This window comes from Sprattus sprattus, assembly GCF_963457725.1.
Source record: "Sprattus sprattus genome assembly, chromosome: 20".
Classification (NCBI taxonomy): Eukaryota; Metazoa; Chordata; class Actinopteri; order Clupeiformes; family Clupeidae; genus Sprattus; species Sprattus sprattus.
The window spans coordinates 22,786,601-22,808,585 of record NC_137918.1 but is presented as its reverse complement, the minus strand read 5'-3'; the positions used below and the strand labels follow the sequence as shown (position 1 = coordinate 22,808,585).

The following is a 21,985-nucleotide window of genomic DNA, read 5'->3' as shown; positions in this document are numbered from 1 at the left end:
GTGCTGAGCCTCAGTACATCTGAACAATGGTATCCAGGGACGAGATGCAATTTTTTTGCGCAAATGAATTATTTTGACACATTTTTCAGTCAATGATGCCTGTTTATTTTCTTATAAAAAAAAAACAAGACATGTTGAAAACACAGTTAAAATGTGACCACTTGGAAGCGAAGTGCTAAACCCAAGATGACAATGATTTAAAATAGAACAATGAGTAAAAAAATGCATCAGGTAATACTAAAAAAAGAACATAAAATTGATAAAATGTTTACAGAAATGCTTGCATGGAATAAAGAACATGGCAAAATACCACACTATTACCTACTAGAAAGAGAAGACAGAGGTACATCGCAAAAAAGGAAAGACTGCCAAGTGCTGGGGTAAATATATATATATGTATATATATATCTGCTTCATGTCTCCATTTAGAAGAAGAATATAGAGGCATCTGCACACCTATTCTTATGTTTTTGTCCTAACGTTGCCTGCAAAAATACAGAGTGATGCATCCTGAAGATGTTTTTTCTTTAAAAAGTACATATATTGAGCATTATTTTACATTAGCGCAAGACTGAGAGGTCACTATCTGTAACAAATAGTTATCAAAAAGACGCCTATTCATTTCTGCAGGATGCTTCAACAAGAAGAAATGAAATGGCTTTCCTGTCTCCAAAGCTTATTTTCATATATACCAGTACATATATATATATTTTGTATAAAATGACAAAAAAAAATGAAAAAAAATCTCACTTGAAATATACACCATGAAATGAAAAGTAAAAAAAAAAAAAATTACAAAATAGGCATTCAAAATTAAATTTCAACATCAGATGTGAACAGAGTGAAATGTTGATCCTTTTTTTGCACCCCCTGGTCAGAAAAACCCAAACGGAGTCTTGAAAGGATGTCGTCAGTGATGGCACAGGGTCCTGGTTAAGTGTTCCTTGTGACAGCAGGGTGCTTAAGAGGTGCTGGGGTGGGCCCCCGTGAAGATGGCTGAGTGTGTGTGTCTGGAGCACCAGACTGACGTCAGCCACCAGGAGGACTAAACCAAAGAGTGATCGGGGGGGGGGGGGGGGGGGCTCAGTGGGACTGTGCTGGTAAGAACAAAAAGGTGCAAAATAACTTAATAACTTAGGACCAAACAGCTGCCCAGATGGTGGTGGTGGAGTCTGGACCAGACACGGGCTGGATCCAGTCCGGTCCGGTCCGTCCCAGAGCTTGCGTGGTGGGGGCCATCGGGGAGGTTTGGGTGTGTCTGCGTGGGGGTGGGGGGGTGGTGTACATGTGAGAGTGTCTGGGTGGGTGGCGAGGTGCGCGCATGAAAACTTGCTGGCTGTGTTCAGTGCAATGCCTAGGGCTTTGATGACAATAAAACAAGTCAAAGAGAAAAGAAAAGGAACTTGGAACAGACGCCGTCTCTGTTTGGTTCGTTTGATTGAGGGGGGGGCTGTCTGTGAGAGGGGTACGGGGGGGGGGGGGGGGGGGCTTTGAAAAGGATTGATTGTCTTTTCTCAGTTCAGTTCAGTGTTCTTCTCTTGTTCAGTGACTGCAGGAGAGGAGAGGAGAGGAGGAGTGTGTTCTTGTTCAGTGACTGCAGGAGAGGAGAGGAGAGGAGGAGTGTGTTCTTGTTCAGTGACTGCAGGAGAGGAGAGGAGAGGAGGAGTGTGTTCTTGTTCAGTGACTGCAGGAGAGGAGAGGAGAGGAGGAGTGTGTTCTTGTTCAGGGTTCTTCCTCTGGCAGACGTGTCAGGAGGGAAAGTAAAAGGTCATGGAATTTAGCAGGCTTCCATCTCTAAAAGGGGGCCTGTAGCTGCAGCCTTCGCCTTACACGTAGAGAACGCATTTCGCTTCCCTCCTGTGAGAAAGGACACAGAGAGAGGGGGTGGTGGGACAGGGAGGACAAGACAAAGACACACTTGTTAAGTCACCTATATGGACAAGCACACTCACATGGCAAGAACGCTAAAAAACCAACAGACAATAATGGCAAATACAAAACATGGTGTTAGTCATAGGCCTGTGAGGAATAACATATCCACTAGTCTAATGACATGTTCTCACCCAAAGACATGACCCATAATCATATGCCAAATACCAACATATACAGGCATATACTTCTGTTTTCAGTTGTATTTACATGGGCGCTTATCCAACCAACAGTGGTGTCACAACTGCCAAGAAAGCGGGTGCTTTCAGTTGACAAAGCGGGTGCAAACTGAAGCTTGTGGTGTTAGATAGCTTGTACTTTTATATTCCTACACATGGGCAATGGATTTCTTTTCTTAAAAATAGAGAAGCAGGTCAATAATGAACATAGCATTGTGAGTTATCTCACAGGCATCAAACAGAATTACTGATCAAAGAACAATAGAAGTGAATAGATTGTTGTGAGGTTTTAAGGTGTGTTTGAAGTGCACGGTGCTTTTTGGCGGAGAAAAAGAAATGAGCAGAGCTTTGCATCTCTCCGCTCTGGTCAGTGCCATTCAGTCCATCCTCCCACACACACACACACACACACACACACACACACACACACACACACACACACACAGAGAGCAGCATTTCACCCAAATGTGCCCTAGAGAGGAGGTCACCCCTCAGTCATACACCACTGCCACCCCTCCCCCCCCCACGACTCACACCACCTGGATGTAGACGCCTTTACCACATGTGGATGAAAGACTGCGCCTCTCACAGGGCTGACCCCGGGTTGAGCAGAGAGAGAGAGAGAGAGAGGGATCAGAGAAGGACAGAAAGAAAGAGAGAAAGGGTGGCTACTCCTACTCCTCTACTGCTGCAGTGGTGAGTGCCCTGTTGCTTTTATTTACCTCCCCTCCCCTGCCACCTCCTCACCCCCTGCCCCCCACGCCCCATGCCCCCCCACGCCCCCTTCTTCATCCCAGGATCTCAAAGCTCCGCGCGCCCCCTTCCTGGGGAGCTTTTTCCTTCCCAGCCACAGATGAAAAGCACTGGCCTTCCTGCCGGGGAAGAGGCCTGGGGGCTGGGGGGGGGGGGGGGGGGGGTGGGGCACCGGGCCAGCACCTCACGGCCCACCCCACACAAACGCCGGGATTCAAGAGCTACTCCCCATTAGGGCTGTGGAATGCCGGGTTCCGACTTGCAGGAAATGAAACGCTCTTCTGTTTTCTGAGACTTGGCTGGTCTCTCTCTCTCTCTCTCTCTCTCTCTCTCGGAGTCTTGCTCCTGCTTCGTCGCGCTCCGCGGCGGCACGGCCCTCTTTGAAGTGTGGGAGGTTAAGATAACTGGCACGGCCCTGCGTCTCTCAATCGGCCTGTTCACCTCCCGGGGCAAATCAAAGAGCCCGCAGCTGGGCCTCCTCCCCCTCCCCCCCCCCCCCTCCTCCTCCTCTTCCTCCCGCGCCCTCATCCTCTCCCCCACAACCGCTTTGGCTTTCTGACCGGCCCGTAAAAAAAAAAAAGAACGGAGAGGAGAGAAGTAAAAAAAAAACGGGACAAATTGCTCTGAAAATAAGCGAAGCAGAGCGGTGAGATGACTTCATACTGGGCCGGGCAGACTTTACTATGGCACAGGTCAAGCCACTTGGGCCGAAGAGGCCCGAGGACGAGAGCGGATTGGTCAGGAGAAGAAATGGCAAATCAGCTGACCATGCGTTCCGCATCTCCCCAAGCCTGCACCGCGAGCGAGCGAGAACAAGATGGCTCTTCGACTTGCTCGACATGGCAAGTTCTGCACCACATCTCGAATACCTTACTCAGCTGGAGACGGACAGAAATAGTTCTTAATATAAAACGCAGATTTACATGCTACAGTCTTGTATGCTAGAGAGAGGAACTGATTGACAAACGTGAAATATAGATGGAAATGTTCTGGGGAATCCTTGCTCGGAGAGCTCAAAGTGTTTTGAGATTTATGAAATCTAATCATCTGGAAAGCCCCTAGCACTGATCTCAATGTGGGTGAGTGACCTCGGCTGGCTGCGCTCGGCTCGGCGTTTTGTTTGGCAACACCCTCTCACAGGCAGCAAGTCTATAAAAGTCAGACACCCTCTATAAGCAGTCCAGTGCTCGGAGGAAGACGGTAAAACAGAACCGAGTAATAAAAACGGCACCTGGAAGAAAATGATGTTTTAAACAAACTGCTTCATTCTGTCAGCAGTTCCTTTGGCCCAGAGACACACACACACACACACACACACACACACACAGTTCCTTTGGCCCAGAGACAATAACATTAAAGGAGCAAGGAAAAGTGGCCTCGGCACAATTATGTCTTTATAATTTCACTGGAACAAAAAAAAAAAAAAAAAAAAAATGCAAAGAAAGGTTGGGGAGGAGGAGGAGGAGGGGAAAAACTCCTGAGGAGGGAGACACAAAAAAAAACGAGAAAAAAAAGCAGGGCTCGGTTAAAGGGATAAAAAGCTGAAATGAGTTGGAGGTTGAGGGTATTGCCTATACTGGGCTGGAGGGTAGTGGAGGGTGGTGGAGGGTGGTGTAGGGTGGTGTAGGGTGGTGGAGGGTGGTGTAGGGTGGTGTAGGGAGGAGGGTGGAGCTCTGGAGGAGAGGAGCTGGGGGTAAGGCGAGAGCCACCACAACCTCAGGCATGTGCTGGGGAGACTGAGGGGCTGGTGGGGGGTGTGAGCGTGTGTAAAGGGTGGGAGGGGGGGTGGGGGGGGGGGCTTCCCACATCTGAGGCGGCATCACTGGAGGCCCCCCGAGCCCTGCGCCGCTGCAGCGAGCGAGGGGGCCAGGCGCGGCGTGGCGTGCCCCTGCGCAGCCTGAGCTGCGGGCCAGGGCGGCACTATCAAAGAGCAGCACAATGACTGCTCCCCTCCGCCGGCGCGAGCTTCAAAGGCCCTGCCGCCACTTGCAGTCAGCAGCGGGAGGGGAGGGGAGGGGGGGGGGCAGGGAGGGAGGGGGTTCCGCCTGCGTTTACAATAGAAGCCAGATTTACTCCAGAGCAGAGGAACTCCACTACACAGAGAGAGAGAGAGAGAGAGAGAGAGAGAGAGAGAGAGAGAGGAGAGAGAGAGGAGGAGGGAGAGGGAGGAGAGAGAGAGGAGGAGGGAGAGAGAGAGAGAGAAGGAGGGAGAGAGAAAGGGAGGGAGGGAGAGCGGGAGAGAGAGAGGGAGGGGGAGAGAGAGGGAGAGAGAAAGAGCACAGGAGGGAGAGAGGGGGAGTGGGAGAGAGAGAGAGAGGAGGGAGAGAGAGAAGGAGGGAGAGAGAAAGGGAGGGAGGGAGAGAGATCGGGAGATAGGGAGAGAGGGAGAGAGAGCGGGAGAGAGAGAGGGAGGGGGAGAGAAGGAGGGAGAGAGAAAGGGAGAGGGAGAGAGAGAAGGAGGGAGAGAGATAGATAGAGAGCGGGAGAGAGAGGGAGAGAGAGGGAGGGGGAGAGAGAGAGGGAGAGAGAGAGCGCACAGGAGGGAGAGAGAGAGAGAGAGGGAGTGGGGAGAGAGAGAGAGAGAGAGAGAGAGAGAGGGAGGAGGGAAAGAGAAAGATACCACTAAAACAGCTGCCAAGCAGCCCCCTTGCTGCTTCCTCCTCCAGTCTCGTTTGCTCTTCCTGCCTCTCCCCTTGCCCTGGTACCTGGGGCTTCTCATCCGCAGATAACCATCTCACAGGAGGGGCTTTTACAAGGTCAAATCTCATGCCTCCTAGGCACAGAAACATGGAGAGAGACCGGGAGGGAGAGAGGAAATGGAAAAGACCAAACTTAGGACCCTCCTGTCCCCCATGTTGCTCAGCAGCTGGCTCAGACGTCTACACAGAACCAGCCTTTCGACCAAACAACAACAAACCTCAGCCCCAGCCTAAACAAAAGGCACGTACCTCGGCCATTTCCCAAGAGGAGAGGCAGATAAAGAAAAGAAAAACAAAGGAAGAGAAAGATTGGGTGCCCTTCCCCCACAGAATGACTTCAAAAGAAGTCACTCCATTCACACCAGCCTCTACCTCAGCACACCTGCATGCTCACACACACACACACACACACACACACACACACACACACACACACACACACAGACCCCCCCCCATCCCCATTCCCCAACATCAAATGTGCACGAAACTCGCCAAAACTGCTGAGGAGGCTATTCTGCTCTTCCTTCTGCCCCCTTCAATGAGGCCATGGTGGCTCTGGTACAGGTAGGCAGGTTTAGCCTTACTCTCCCTCCCTCTCTCAGTCTCTCTTCATAGAGCTCTCCCTCCCTCTCTCTCCTAGTCTCTCTTCATAGAGCTCTCCCTCCCTCTCTCTCCTAGTCTCTCTTCATAGAGCTCTCCCTGCCTCTCCTCCTTTCTTCTTTCATCAAAGGCTGACAGCTGACTCCTGCCCCCCCCCCCCCACACATCACAGACGAGGAGCTGGGCCCAGAAGCAGCAGCAGCAGCAGCGGCGGCGGCAGTGGCCACGGCTCCAGTGAGAACAGCGCCTCCTTTCATGTCGGTGGGCCGGGCCTGGCCGCGCTCTCCGCCACCACTGGCCCCCTTTCCCCTCACCGCCACACGGACACACACACACACACACACACACACACACACACACACACACGGACAAGGACCTTCAGAGCACGGCCCGCCTTCACGCTGCCAGCACCTATTTTAGGCACAGCGAGTGGGACAGCAACATCAATCTCTGCAGCCCAACAAGGCAAACAATTGCAGTCAGAGTCGAGCGTCATGGTGAAACGTACACACATTGTGTGTGTGGTGAGTGCAACAAGGAGGCTAGTGTGTTGGGTTACCGGCGGCAACAAAAGGGGGCAGGCTCAGATGTGTCAGGGGCCCAGATGACTCACAATGACTCTGCTCTTAGGATCGAGAGGGCTGGCCAAAAAACGCAGGTCAGAATTCACATTTCTTTTAAATGGTACTTTTGTTACATTACCTTCCCCACTTTCCAATGAGGAGAAAAACATAATGGCAAAATAAGTGAGAGCCTTTGGGGGGGTGTGTGTGCGTGTGTGTGTGTCTGTGTGTCTCTGTGTGTGTGCCTATGTGTGTGTGTGTGTGTGTGTGTGTGTGTGTGTGTGTGTGTCCCTGTGTGTCTGTGTGTGTGTGTGTGTGTGTGTGTGTGTGTTTCATGAGTAGATAAGAATCTCAAAGCCAGTAAATCAGACAGAGAGCCCAACAGGCAGACCCAGAGCTGAGGGAGGTAGGGATGGATGGAGGAAATGGGAGGCCTTCACTTTGGGTCATGTAAATGTCCACTACATCACTCCTCCGTGTCTAACCTGTCAGCGAGTCATGCCCATAAAACTACTGGCGGCATGTAGGAGTGATTGACAGGCCAGAGATAGGGGGGCAGCCATGAAATGCTAAAAAGGCAGCTTGAATGTTTTGGGTTGGCTTCCTGAACGACAGCCCTACCATTTACGTTTATGGGCCACACAAATCAGGAGAGAGAGACAGCAGATGATGCATCGTGTCTTAACAAGGCTCCTTCATTTTTGTCCACAATCTGAGACGTATGAGAGAAAATGAATTCATTTAAATCACATGTAAATGGATTCTTACTGTTCTAAAACTCTTCATATTACTAAGAGCCTGAGAGTGGAGGGGGATAAGAAGAAAGACAAATAACCTAATTTTTCAAAAAAATGTGTGTGTATATATATATATATATTTATTTATTTATTTATGCTAAGCTAACCTCAAATACAGCTCCTAGGATCTGCATAAATTGAGGGCTTTCCACATTGCATCAGTATTCCTGGTATTATGCATATGAGTTTAAGGCTGTCACAATGAATCAGCGAGGGTGTCCATCCCGACACCACCAGGCACTGCTAATTATTGGATCAAAAGATGAGATGCTTTCTAACTTGCTGTTGGAAAGCCACAGCAGTGTAGCTATAAGACACCAAAGAAGAAAGGCAGTCCAATCCAGTCCTTCTAGAAAGCGACACAATCAATCAGAACATCTAGAGCTGTACAGCTTCAGCTTCACTATGCTTTTCTTTACAATAAACTAGCAATATTACAGGATACCTGGAGACTCTTTCCCAAATATATATATATATATATATATATATATATATATATATATATATATATATATATATATATATATATATATATATATATATATATATATATACACACACAGTGGTGGCCAAAATGATTAGAACACTTGGCATATTTAAGAGGTTTCAGTTCAGAGACTTAGGACACAGCTGTGTGATTCTTTTGAATGTATAAAGCCTATCCTGCTCATTACTGTATATATATATTTCTTTTTAAAGGGTCACTCCATGTTTGCACCATGTTTGTATGTTCACAGCAGCCCCACTAGGTGAGAAAACTAGCTTGAGCCACATGGTATCGGCTAGTTTCCCCTTTAGAGTGGGGAAAGGCACATGTGAGGCGGAAACTCCTGGCAAGGCTATTATTCAGACACGCCATTGGACCCGATCACACATGGGGGACATATGAGCGAGAGAATCTACATCTGGGGCTGCAGTTTAAAATCCCCCCGCACTTTGCCTACAGGGATCTCAGTGCACAGCGTCAGCTCTCGACTGAAGAGCCTGGAGGGGCACATGTACCAAAAGCCAAAAGGAAGAAAAAAAAAAAAAGAAGTGAAAAAAAAAGAATGGTAAAGAATATTGAATGTGAGGGGGAGTGTTAATGTTGTTGTTTGCTGGTTGCACTAACAGTGAAAAAGAAAGATGTGCGTAGACATGGTTACGATTAGCCAACCACACATTTGTGAGTAAACAACAACAATGCAATACATGATGTGTACTCCTCTACTCTGCAGAGATGCCTGCGGAAAAACAACACAATACAGCTCATTCCGTCCTTGTCTGCAGGGCAGTGAATGGGTGACAACGTGATGGCATGGAAAGACATCGTGTACAATATGAAGGCATGTCATGTCACAAGCAGCACCATCTCCACTACAGGCAGGGAGCGGATTAACTGGATAAGTCCCTGGACTGGACAAAGGCACTGGTTAAGAGGAGCGGAGAGGTCATGAAAGAGAGGACATACTGAGCATTACATTAGGGTTTGGACAGAAACACACAGCACACAATTGGCCTCATTGGCCTCCTCAGCATCCTCTGGCAACAATGAGTGAGTCATGGGTAGGTAGGTGGGAGCTTTAGGATTAGTCTGTAGAGATGTGAGACCCCAAGAGCAACACATGAGTATCAGAGCAGTGGACACTGGAGAGAGCTTAGGGTAGGTAGTAGCACATGAGTATCAGAGAAGTGGACACTGGAGAGAGCTTAGGGTAGGGAGTAGCACATGAGTATCAGAGAAGTGGACACTGGAGAGAGCTTAGGGTAGGGAGTAGCACATGAGTATCAGAGTAGTGGACACTGGAGAGAGCTTAGGGTAGGGAGTAGCACATGAGTATCAGAGTAGTGGACACTGGAGAGAGCTTAGGGTAGGGAGTAGGGTGTGGTCTTACCATAGCTCAGATGTACGCCGTTTTCATTCTCTGGCCTGTACCTGCAGGAAGATCGTAGCTTTTAACAGTGGTGGACTTTTTGGGGTTGCTACCATCCACCAAACGATCCTAATTTTCCTACCCAAACAGTGATTTTTTAACATACTGGCCAGATGGAGTACACTCGAGAAAGAATAGAAATCTAATTCTAGCGCTGAAAGTAGAACCTCAAGCTAGATCCTAGATGCACTGGAGATTAGTCATATTAAACTGTACAGTGTTGGGGTAATACATAAGACTATTGTGCTCAAATGTGTCTGCACAGGGCTGCTGCAGCTACAACTTCTCACAGGTCAGCAAAAAAAAAAAAACAGCAAGCAAGCAAACGAGAGAGTGAAAAGCCCGAGGCGGGAGTCAACTAGAATGGCCAGACTAATCCCAAAGTCTGCAGAAATATGTGGAGGGAGGAGAGCTAGGAGGAGGAGAGTGGAAAAGAGAGGGAAAACGGAGTGAGTGTGTGTGTTTGTGTGTGTGTGTGTGTGTGTGTGTGTGTGTACACACACACCTCTCAAGTGTACCTCAATAACACCTAAAAATACCCAATGGTGTGCCACAGGGAGGCGGGAGAGTGGTGAGGGTGTCTAGGGGTATGAGATGGAGAGGATGGCAGTGCTATGTGGAGCTGGAGCTCAGAGCAGACGCAGCTGGATGTCCCCCAACTTTAAGGACAGTGGGACGGACGTGCCCACAGAAACTCTTACCATACGTGTCAATCACAAGACTGTGAGAAGGATAATAGAGGATGCATATAGTTATTGCAGATTATTTATGAGGCCCTTTAATTTAACTGGGTTTAATGGCTTAATGGTTTAATGGTTTACTGCCAATAGCAAGGCACTGGCCCTCTAAATGTGACAGAGCACTGAGTTGGTGTGGTGTGATGATGTGACATGATGTGATGTGGGCTGTGATGTGATGTGATGTGTAGTGGAAAGTTGTAGAGGAAGCACAGAGATGCAGCAGAGGCAGCAGTGACACAGTGGGGGGGGAGGGGGCGGAGTTGGAGGCGGGGCTGGAGGCGGGGCTTACCGGTGGCCTGTTCCTGCATCTTCTCCCGCTTCCGCTTCTTCTTCTTTCCCTATAAAATATACAGGGAGGCTTAAAGTGCGGCTCCAGCACTCACGCCCACTAGACCACTCTTATCATTCTGCCATTTGCCATGTTCACTCATCCCCCACTAGACACTGGCCGGCAACCCACGCCACTCACTGCTCCAGCCAATCACAGCCCAGAGAGCAGCAGGCCCCACCCTTATTATTCACCAAACTCCTCCTGAGGTGGGCGACTTCACTAAAACTATGTGCGCTCGCTCCTATAAATTATATCAAATAAAACGAAAATAAACAGTGCACTGCCGTGATCTTTAAGTTTATAACTCTCCAGTAGTAAAAGTTCGTTCAGCCCTTCATAAGGATGGCCAGTGACGAATCAAAAAACATGTCAAAAAATAATACCAGGGTATCTTATTTTGGCACACTCTCATTTCCATGAAGAGCATCCTGTTCTTTCCAGAAGTCTGGATTGGTATGGATTTGAAGCTTATTCCAAATCCTTGAGGGGGGGGAGGGGGGGTGACTATAGGTATAGATAGCAGTGTGCCGTCATTTTCCCGTCTAATATGAGGGGCGCTTTGGTTTCCTGCTGTAAATTCTGATAATCCACTTATTCAGCCACTAATCTGTGTATTCTGCCCGCGCTGACAGCGAGCGCGCGGGAGCCTCGAGCGCCTCGAGTGCCTCTGTGAAGTCTGTGACAGAGCAGGGACAGGCTCTGGGCCTGGAGGAGCCAAGGCTGGAGACTCCAAGACTGCTGCTAGTGCTCTGGTTAGACACAAGTGCCTAACACAAGCACACTCCACTCGCTCTGATGCATTTCTGCCGTACCAAATTGATCTGCCTACTAAAACAGTGGTCTAAAACTATTGTCGGAATACAAAAAACACGAATTGTGTCACTGTACTGAAAGTCCTTCATTAGGGGTAATAATAACATACAGACAATAACATATAGACAGTTATAGTTTATCAGCGACACCATCTAAGAGTCTATCCATCTAAGGGTTCGAATACACATAAGCGTTTTCTTTTTTAAAACGGGACGCTAGAAAATACATTGATTCCTATGGTACGGCGCGCTTTGCGTGGAAGCGCGCCGTACCATAGGAATCAATGTATTTTCTAGCGTCCCGTTTAAAAAAAAAAAACGCTTATGTGTATTCGAACCCAAAGAGTGCTGCGTGGCCTGGGTATAGACAGTAATAGTTCATCAGCGACACCATCTAGGAGTCTATCCATCTAAGAGTGCTGCGTGGTCTGGTATTATAGACAATAACATATAGACAGTAATAGTTCATCAGCGACACCATCTATCTAAGAGTCTATCCATCTAAGAGTGCTGCGTGGTCTGGTATTATAGACAATAACATATAGACAGTAATAGTTCATCAGCGACACCATCTATCTAAGAGTCTATCCATCTAAGAGTGCTGCGTTGCCTGGGTACCCGTGGCCCTGGTGGCCCTGTGTGTTGTGAGCTGGCTGGGGCAGGAGGGAGGCATGAAGGAGAGGGCTGCCTGCCGTGCCCGAGGGGAGGCAGATAAACACCACAAAGCAACCCAGTGGTGGAGTGGATGTGAGTGCTGGAGCCACACTTTTAACAGAGGCAGGCGCGCTCACATACTCATGAACACACACACATACACACACAGCTAAAAAACAACTAACGCTGGCATAGAATAGACTAAATTAAAACTCACACGAACACAAGCTTACATGGACATGCACAACACTCGCTCTGTAGCATTTAAATCGCCATTTCAAATGTCCTTCTCTATAAACAGCATTATTAATAATAAAATCTTACACCAATCAGTTATACAGTAAACATTATTCTCAGTTACTCCATTCCTCAATATATTAAATATGTTCTTAATAGTACTAGAAGGTCCTGAGATAATGCCTGTGATGTGTAGCTAATGGACAGACTGAGAAGAAGAGCTTGATGTCATGCAGGAATGCGTGGCGTGGGGTGGGGGGGGGGGTGGGGGTGTCCGGGGTCTCTCAAGTCACACACCTCTCATCTGCTGGGCTGTTCTGTAGATACTTACATAATTGTCTCGGGCGGACCAGCCTGGGTAGAGCTGCATGTGAAGTTGCCGTTCCTTGCGGGCTAATTCGTAATACTTAGCTTGCTCTTCCCGAGATAAAGCATGCCACTGTTCAGTACAAGGGAGATTAGGGGGGGGGGGGGGAAAGAGGCAGTCAATTACTGGCATGCACTTTCAAGTTCCGTCCAAAGAGACGCGTGCTGGTGTTTTGCTTCAAAAATCCTTTTTAACTTCCAAACGATTTGTATGGGAAGAGGGGGGGGGGGGGGGGGGGGGGGGGAGAGAGGAAAAGGGGGGAAAACACGATGAAGAGATTAACATGCACAGCGAAGAAAAAAAAAAAAAAAGAAAAACTTTGATTTCATATCAAAACACTGGTTCCAATTTAGCAGCGCTTCAAAACTATGTCAGCGGGCAATTACCCCACACAGCCGCAAAAGGCGCTTTTGCTGTGGCTGGCTGCCTCCGACCGCCAGGGCTTTGGTTAAGGCATTAAACATGTTTAGCGGTGCCACTATTTTCCAAGTCACAGAGAGAGACGTGCTCCGTCACTGAAAACCATTCATTATCTGCAACTCGATTTTTTCTTTTCTTTTTTAAAACAATTATTTGGCCTGTCACTCTGTGTCATCAGTGAAAGAGGTGTAGGCATGGGGACACTTGTGATGGAGAGCCTCACTGTTGAGGAGGCCCCACGACAGAGGAGGCCCTATGGTGCAGGAGGCCCTATGGTGCAGGAGGCCCCATGACAGAGGAGGCCCTATGGTGCAGGGGCCCCATGACAGAGGAGGCCCTATGGTGCAGGAGGCCCCATGACAGAGGAGGCCCTATGGTGCAGGAGGCCCCATGACAGAGGAGGCCCTATGGTGCAGGGGCCCCATGACAGAGGAGGCCCTATGGTGCAGGAGGCTCCGGGAGAGGCCCCATGGCGGAGAAGAGAGGCAGAAACAGATGCACCAGTGCCACTTACCCTCCTCCCCAGGATCTGGTTGATGGCGGCGCTCTCCTTCAGCGTACACTCGGCCACCACGTTGGCCCGCATCTCTTTCATATACAGCATGAAAGCGTTTAGAGGTTTCTTGATGTGAGGTCTTTTGGGCTCTTGCTTTTCTCTCTGGTCGTGCTGAGGTTTCCTGCAGAAACAGAAAGGAAGAGAGGGAAAAAAAAAAAACACACAGAGGAGTGGGTGAAAGGGGGAGGAAAAAGGAAAAGAAGGAAGGCAACATAAGAGCGAGAGAAAAAAAAACGAGACAAAAAAAAAAACTCAACAATGGAGACGGTGGTGCTAGGCTTTGCCGCCACGACGACGGCGCTAGTGTGAGAATGGCGAGGGTCTGTTTCCTGTCGGCCTCTAGCAGAGCCGCCTGAGCGAGCCGGAGCGCCAGGAGCGCTGAGCGGCAGCCCTTTAATCACGTCCAGTTGGGTCCTTTCATGCAGAGAGATTACTTCACCAGGAATGGCAACCAAACCATTTTCCTTCTCCCAGCCCACACAACTCAAACTGTTCAACTCACTCTTTCACCCTCCCTCCCTCCCTCCCTCCCTCCCTGTCTGTCTGTCTGTCTGTCTCACTGTCTCACCCTCCCTCCCTCCCTCCCTCCCTGTCTGTCTGTCTGTCTGTCTCACTGTCTCTCCCTCCCTGTCTGTCTGTCTGTCTGTCTCACCCTCCCTGTCTGTCTGTCTGTCTGTCTGTCTCTCACCCTCCGCCTGTCTGTCTCTCACCCTCCGCCTGTCTGTCTGTCTGTCTGTCTCGCTCCCTCACGCCTGCCTGCCTGCCTGCCTGCCTGTCTGCCTGTCTGTCTGTCTGCCTGCCTGTCTGCCTGCCTGTCTGCCTGCCTGTCTGTCTGTCTGCCTGTCTGCCTGTCTGTCTGCCTGTCTGCCTGTCTGTCTGCCTGCCTGCCTGTCTGTCTGTCTGTCTCCCCTGTAAGGCAGAAGTGAACCTTCCTCCCTGATGCATTGCAGTGAGTGGGGTTTGGAGCCTGGTGCTTAGACTGCAGGTATGCTGCGATGCCTGAGGGGTAATGGAGCAGAGGGCTAGTGAATGAGAGGGAACATATGCGCGTGTGTGTGTGTGTGTGTGTGTGTGTGTGTGTGTGTGTGTGTGTGTGTGTGTGTGTGTGTGTGGGCAAATGGAGCAGAGGGCCAGGTCTTATCAGCTGGCCCCGCTCTCTCAGCTTATCACTGCTCCCCATCGCGGTAATAGGAGTGGAAATTCTGCAAATGTTTTTGTTCTACCGAGGTCGTCCCTTTCTGGTTGACTGCACTCAGTAATACCTGAAGGTATGTTTGCACACAATACTGTGCTTCGTCTGCACACAATGAAGCCAGTAGGATTCGATCGGCCTGGCGTATGAGTGAAAGTAAGTGAATGAGAGGGAACATGCGTGTGTGTGTTTGTGTGTGTGTGTGTGTGTGTGTGTGTGTGTGCGCTTTCTAGCGACGGGGGCAACAACAGGGTGAAAGCACTGAACACGCCTGAGTTTGTTAAAAGCCGTCTGTAGTTGTTGGTTGTTGAGAGAGAGGAGAGGAGAGTGGGACTGGCGGGCCTTACATGTGCATCAGGTCGGTCTCGTGGTGGGGCTCGTGTTTGACCTGTGGGTTAACGATAGCAGGGTGAGGGATGCCTGTGGCGTGGGGCCCTGGGGGACCTGGAACCATGTGGTGGGAGAACCTGAAACGAGAGGACAGCAACAAACAAAACAGACAAACAAAAAAAAAAAAAAAACACACATTAACAAACAAACAAACAAACAAACATTCTCATTTAGAGGGAAATGTTGTGGAGTGGAGGTTGCTAGGAGACCAGACAATGCATACACATGGATTGGAGCTCATCAGGATCTTGCTAAAAAAAAAATGGACAGATGTACGAAGTGTTTCTAACGCAGACATGGCATGATTATTTTTAGTGAAGAGTATTAGTGTGAAGAGCAGTGCTTATGCATAGGTGCTGCGAGACAGGGCTGTTATGCCCCATCTAATGCCTTCTCTTTCCCTCTCAGCCTCTCTGCCTCTCTGCCTCTCTGCCTCTCTGCCTCTCTGCCTCTCTGCCTCTCTCTCAGGGCCTCCTTCAGCTCTGCCTGGGAACCGGCTAATGAGCGCTAATGAAGTTTGCCCTGGTTGGGCACAACACTGCTGAGAGTAAATAAGCATATAGAGCTTCCCAGAGCTGCTTCATTATCAAATAACGAGCTCTCGCACACACAGCCCAGCCAGTAGTTTCGGGGGGGAGGCACTGAGATCACTTAGTTGTTTGATATTTTTTTTTTTTTGTTTTCATCCCTCTGATGATCCAGGGTCCAGTAATCACCACTAAATCTCCGTAATACTGAATGCTATGGACAAATTGTCCATCCTTTGGACAGGGACATCTACAGCCACCTTGCTGCCCTGTGTGTCGACCACAGCCTGACAGACCATGAGTGAACCCCATAATCAGCCCACCAATGTGGTGCTCATCCTGTAGTTTTCCAGGTCACAGTTTGAATCCCCTCTCACAGCCATATCTGTGTATAATCCAATCCATTTCATTTCCTTCTATGTATTTTTTAACATGGTCAAAACAGTGTTGACAAGGCAGAGAACAGTACAGATTAACAGCCATGTCAATAAGGCCTCTTTTGAATCAGCTTTGGCCCTATACCACAACTACACACTCCAATCACTAGTCCAAAGCAGATAGACACACTGTTCAAACTTAGTTTGAAGACACTGTTCACTCTTTAGTTTAGTTTTGTCTTAGTTGGACTGAGGACGTCCATTGTGTTTGTTCTGCGAGGCTCATTAAGAGCCGCCCATCACATGGAGCGTGGAGAGGTCCGGTCGGCTCTGGCTCTTCTAGAAGGCTTTCAGAGGAGCCCTGAGGCGGTGGCGGTCTCTCAGAGCCAGTCCTCCCTCTCCTCTCAGTCCTCCCTCTCTCTCTCTCTCCCTCTCTCTCTCTCTGCTCACATCTGTCTGGATGCCCACAGTACCAGTGTGGCGCTGACAGCCCTGAATCGAGCCTTTCAGTTCCAGCGGCGGGCGTCCTCTCCCCGCAGCCACGGCACCAGTCAGCTCAACCCACCGGAGACAAATCTGCTCTTGAGAGATGCAGGGCCATGGCTGCTGTGGCCCACGTCTGTTTGACATGTGCCCCAGGAGAGAGGGGTACAGAGCGGCCTGTGAGGAGGAGGAGGAGGAGGAGGGGGGGGGGGGGGGCTGTAAGGAGGAGGAGGAAGAGGAGGAGGAGGGGGAGGGATGGGGGGCTGTGAGGAGGAGGAGGAAGAGGAGGAGGAGGGGGGGCCTGTGAGGAGGAGGAGGAGGAGGGGCCTGTGAGGAGGAGGAGCAGGAGGGGGGGCCTGTGAGGAGGAGGAGGGGGGGGAGGAGGAGGGGGGGCCTGTGAGGAGGAGGAGGAGGGGGGGGCCTGTGAGGAGGAGGAGGAGGAGGAGGAGGAGGAGGGGCCTGTGAGGAGGAGGAGGGGGGGGGGGGCCTGTGAGGAGGAGGAGGAGGAGGGGCCTGTGAGGAGGAGGAGGAGGAGGGGCCTGTGAGGAGGAGGCGGAGGAGGGGGGGGGGCCTGTGAGGAGGCGGAGGAAGAGGAGGAGGAGGGGGGGGCTGTGAGGAGGAGGAGGGGCCTGTGAGGAGGAGGAGGAAGAGGAGGGGGGGGCTGTGAGGAGGAGGAGGAGGAAGAGGAGGAGGAGGAGGAGGGGGGCCTGTGAGGAGGAGGAGGAGGAGGAGGAGGAGGGGGGGCCTGTGAGGAGGAGGAGGAAGAGGAGGGGGGGGGGCTGTGAGGAGGAGGAGGAGGAGGAAGAGGAGGAGGGTGGGGGGGCTGTGAGGAGGAGGAGGAAGAGGAGGCGGGGCTGGGGCAGCCTTGGGTCCACCGCTGTACAGGGGCCGGCAGAAGGAAAAGGGCTTCCTCTTGATGCCATGTCCCATTGTTGATCGGAGTCTCAACTGAGTGTGTGTCTCTCTCTGTGTGTGTGTGTGTGTGTGTGTGTGTGTGTGTGTGTGTGTGTGGAGGGGGTAGAGTCAGAGCGTGGTGAGTATCTGCTTTCACGCATGCATGCCACGACTTACCATCCCAGTGGGGGGGTGATCTGTCCCACTCCTCCCGGGGACAGGGGGTAGAAGTTGGGAATGTCTTGTTGATGATGCCTCTGCATACCTGTGGAGCACAATGCAGGTCAGACACCCGACGCTTTGACAAGGTCCTGTTAGACTACACCAACCTCAAGTCTCCAACTACCGTATGACTAGTAGTTACTCTCATTTGGTTAAATACACACACACACACACACACACACACACACACACACAGACACACACACACACAGCTTGTCACTTCTGCAGTATGACAGAGCACGGCGAGGCATTAGACGTGTATGATTGGCCGTCTGGCGTGTGGATGGGGTGAGACATTGGGAGAACAGGGCGACGCATTAGACGTGTATGATTGGGCGTCTGGCGTGCGGATGGCGTGAGACATTGGGAGAATGGGGCGAGGCCAGTGGCGGCGCCAGGGGGGGGCTAGGGGGTGCTAGAGCACCCCCTAGATTGGCCATAGCACCCCCAAGAAAATAATGGTTTATTTAGGCCTATTATTGTTATTTAATTTCATTCTGAGTTCTTAATAAAATGTATTGTGTGATAATAATATTTTAATCACAAAAGAAAATAACAGAAAATAACAGATTGAAATAAACAGATTGTTCACGTAGCACGACACAGACAAGTTGCGCGTGAACGTGATTGTTCAATGAGTAGTAGGCTAAGTAACAGTAATCCTCGCGATCGGTCAATTCTAAGTCAAGCGTTCACAAAATCACAAAAATGGATCGGTATTTGATCCGCAAATTTCCTCGAGTTGAATAAGATGTTCAAGAGGAAGAAAAAATGCAAGAGGTATTGGATTCTGATTCAGATGTAGAAGAAGAGGAACGTCCTGGTCCAAGTCAACCCTTCACCTCTACTGAGGGCGCTGCTAGCCATGCTGCTAGCACCCTGGGTGACTTAAGCATGAACGCCCAGGATGGTCCGAAAAGACCAATATTACAAAAATGTTGTGGAAAGCTTGCGCTACACGCTGCTTGTCAGGGGATCTCACAGCGAGGCCACATTGAAGATGAGGATTCAGCAAACAGGGGTAATGTCCGCGAGTTGCTATCTGAAATTGGAAAATTTGATAAAACCGTTCAGAAAAAGTTAGATAACAACCCGTCAAATGCAAAGTATGTGCACCATGACGTGCAGAATGAGATCATCAATGTAATGGCAGAAATGATTAGGAAAAAATTAAGGGATGTTTTAAGCATAGTTTTGTGTGCACTTTTTGATACACTTTTTGATCTCTTATTATTGTGGTTTTGAGTGCCTACTGTTTGGTCTCATTCATGTTTTTATTGATTGTGACTTAAAATAATATGCACTTTTTGAAAGCATTTCTGACTCTTTGCCTGTTTAAGTTAATTCTATCTGATATTCTAATCTGCCGTCTTTAGTTAGAAGTGTATTGAACTTGGTATGTTTAGTTTAATTTGTCACACATGGTAGTGGTGACCTGTTAGTCATCTGGCGCAAACTTTAATCCACACACTGAAGTAAGTGAAGTATTTGGGATTACGTTATCTATAACATGCTGCATCCATTTTGACCGTCGGAGATGAACGCAGCTTTGTGCGCGTCCGTCAGAAGTAGCCTAATGATAATAGTAAATACGATCGATTTGAATGACGCTTTTTATGTACCCCAAAGACGCGTTAGAGATCAAACGTGTAAACATATGTGACGATATGGTGGGGAGGTGTTGTAGTAGAGAAAAATGAGACTCATATGCTATCACCCTAATTTCATAGCACCCTCAGTAAAACGCCGAGCACCCCCATAGCACCACCAGAAAAAAATCTCTGGCGCCGCCACTGGGCGAGGCATTAGACGTGTATGATTGGGCGTCTGGCGTGTGGATGAGTTGAGACATTGGGAGAATGGGGCGCATCCTGCGCAGCAGTCCCTCCAGTCCGGTGCGCGGTATAAGCCGATCACCGGCTAATTAAGGACGCTTCTTTGCTCGGGGCTAATGCTACCTCTCGATACGATTCATGGAGCTATGACTGTCACTCCGCCTTTGGCGCTAAGCTCTTCATCAGGAGGGCTCTGCTCAGGATTCAAGGTCAAGAGCTCTTGGCTCGTTTTGGGAGACAACACCGAGGCCTCTGCGATAAATGGATCTGTCAGACTGGCATCTCCTCACAGCTACAAAGCCCCACAGCTATGCACAGGCCCGCAAAAACAGAAGGGAGTGTGTGTGTGTGTGTGTGTGTGTGTGTGTGTGTTTGTGAGAGAGAAAGAGAGTGTGTGTGTGAAAGAGAGAGAGGGTGAGAGAGAGAGAGAGAGAGAGAGAGACTGCCTCAAGATTAACACCATCTCCTAATCCCAAATGGATCCTGGCTTTTCTACCCTCCCCTCCTTTCAAACTGGGCTCAAAAGGGGTCTAGTCCCACAGTGAGGGCTTATAGCTCTAAAGCCACTGTAGCGGTCTCAGATTCCTCCACAGAGGGAACGAGAGAGAGAGAGAGAACGAGAACGAGAGAGAGAACGAGAGAGAGAGAGAGAACGAGAACGAGAGAGAACGAGAGAGAACATGAGAGAGAGAACGAGAGAGAGAAGGGGGAGAGAGAGCGCTAGCATTAATGGCTGCTAATCTCCCCCTGCTTCACTACCTCCTTCAGGGCACGAGGGGAAGGGGAGAACCAGAGACGCTGTACGCAACACCCATCACTACAGCTACACACACACACACACACATCCAACACTAGAGCTACACACACACACACACACACACACACACACACACACACACACACACACACACACACACTCACTCCTGTCAGCAACCTACTCTCCTCTTAGTTCCACATGAGTGAGCTCACGGATCAGAACTTTGTTTCATGATGGCTTTTCCTTGTCAAATTCAAATGTAACCGCTGGTTGACCTCTCCGCCTGCAGTGCTTCATGTAATTAACTCCCCATCAACACAAGGTTTCACAGGCTGACACACCATCCAGAGGATACACTGCAAATGCTTAACTGCTGCAATGGTAAGTCTCTAATGTATATATCCAATAGGAAAGATGTGAAATAAGGCAGCACTGGTGAGAACTTTGTGAAGATTGATTAGTGCACATCAGCCAGAAATGTTTTCCCTAACACGGATAAGATCTCTGAAATATCAGAAATCACCTCTGATCAGAACTGACATGGCATCCATGAACACACCCAGCTGAAGGCCTCCACACACCACTGCTGTGTGTGTCCTGACATAAACCCACCAGTCCCTCAGAACTCCCACGCACTGGGGTGCGGCGCGGCTCTTTTGTTCCTCCGTCTCCCCTCCTCTGGAACGGACCACAGCGCCACGTGAGGGCACATAATTCAATAAAGATGGACGCCACCGGAGCCAAGCTGCTCTTCTCCCCTCGGCTGTAGAGTTCACGTGTTTGCTTTTGCTGCTCTGATGACTCGCCCTCTCTAGCACTCCTTTCTTTCTCTCTCTCTCACACACACACACACACACACACACACCTCGCCCTCTCTAGCACTCCTCTCCATCTCGTACAGTACCAGTCAAAAGTTTGGACACACCTTTAATTTTTTGGAGAAGTGGAGAAGTTACTTTTATTATTTTCTACATTGTAGATTTATCCTGAAGACAACTCAACTATGAAAGAACACATATGGAATGACGTACTAAACAAAAAAAAGTGTTATCTACAATGTAAAAAATAATAAAAGTAAAGAAAAAAAACGTAATTTTTTAAATTAGAAGGTGTGTACAAACTTTTGACTGGTACTGTATATCTACATGGATATTCATCAGTTGTCCAAACTTCACGCAGCACTGGTTCACTTAACTGGCGCTCAGAATCATTTCATTCAAAAAGAATATAGTTTTTGAGAGTAGCCTTTTTGCATATGCATGGTATGAATCAGCCGTGTAGAACTATAGCGCTGATATTATGAGTTGTGTATGCAGTGCGCATGGTGAGCAGTCCTCAAGTAACCTCAGGTTAAGTGGAACCAGATACACAGGGTTACATATTACAGTGGCAGACCGGTGCAGACACCTTGGCATACCCTCTGCCCCAAACCATCTGGTGAGGGAGTGAACAAGTCGTTCTACCCGAGAGCCCATACATCTAACGTCTCAAACAGGTAGCTATCAACCTGCACGCCACTTGCTCACATCCAGCACATTAGCGAGCCAGTTAGCAGGAGACATGTGTGTGTGTGTGTGTGTGTGTGTGTGTGTGTGTGTGTGTGTGTGTGTGGAGTCCAAGCATTAAGTGAGTTGAGGGCAGCCTGGGTGGACTTGGCTTGTGTTGGGAGGCGTGCGAGATGCCTGATGTCTGATTGTGGCGTGCGGCCCTCTGTTGGATATTTATAGCTCCTCCAGACCTGCTGTGCATCATCACATC

General features: G+C 49.5%; 1 protein-coding gene across 4 annotated transcripts in view; it reads right to left on the bottom strand.

The window, feature by feature from the left end:
• Window positions 1-1,777: 1,777 nt before the first annotated feature.
• Window positions 1,778-21,985, bottom strand: part of lef1 (lymphoid enhancer-binding factor 1) — a gene marked incomplete at both ends in the record, with an annotated part of 43,803 nt that continues 23,595 nt past the window's right edge. For 2 of the 4 annotated variants that reach the window (XM_080859021.1, XM_080859022.1), the window contains 6 exons: window positions 1,778-1,857; window positions 10,463-10,511; window positions 12,539-12,646; window positions 13,509-13,671; window positions 15,090-15,209; window positions 17,591-17,678. In XM_080859021.1, coding sequence (XP_080715147.1) covers window positions 1,778-1,857; window positions 10,463-10,511; window positions 12,539-12,646; window positions 13,509-13,671; window positions 15,090-15,209; window positions 17,591-17,678 — 608 coding nt within the window. Of the gene's footprint in view, window positions 1,858-9,400; window positions 9,453-10,462; window positions 10,512-12,538; window positions 12,647-13,508; window positions 13,672-15,089; window positions 15,210-17,590; window positions 17,679-21,985 lie in introns of those variants that run through there. The other 2 variants (XM_080859023.1, XM_080859024.1) reach the window with 2 other exon arrangements.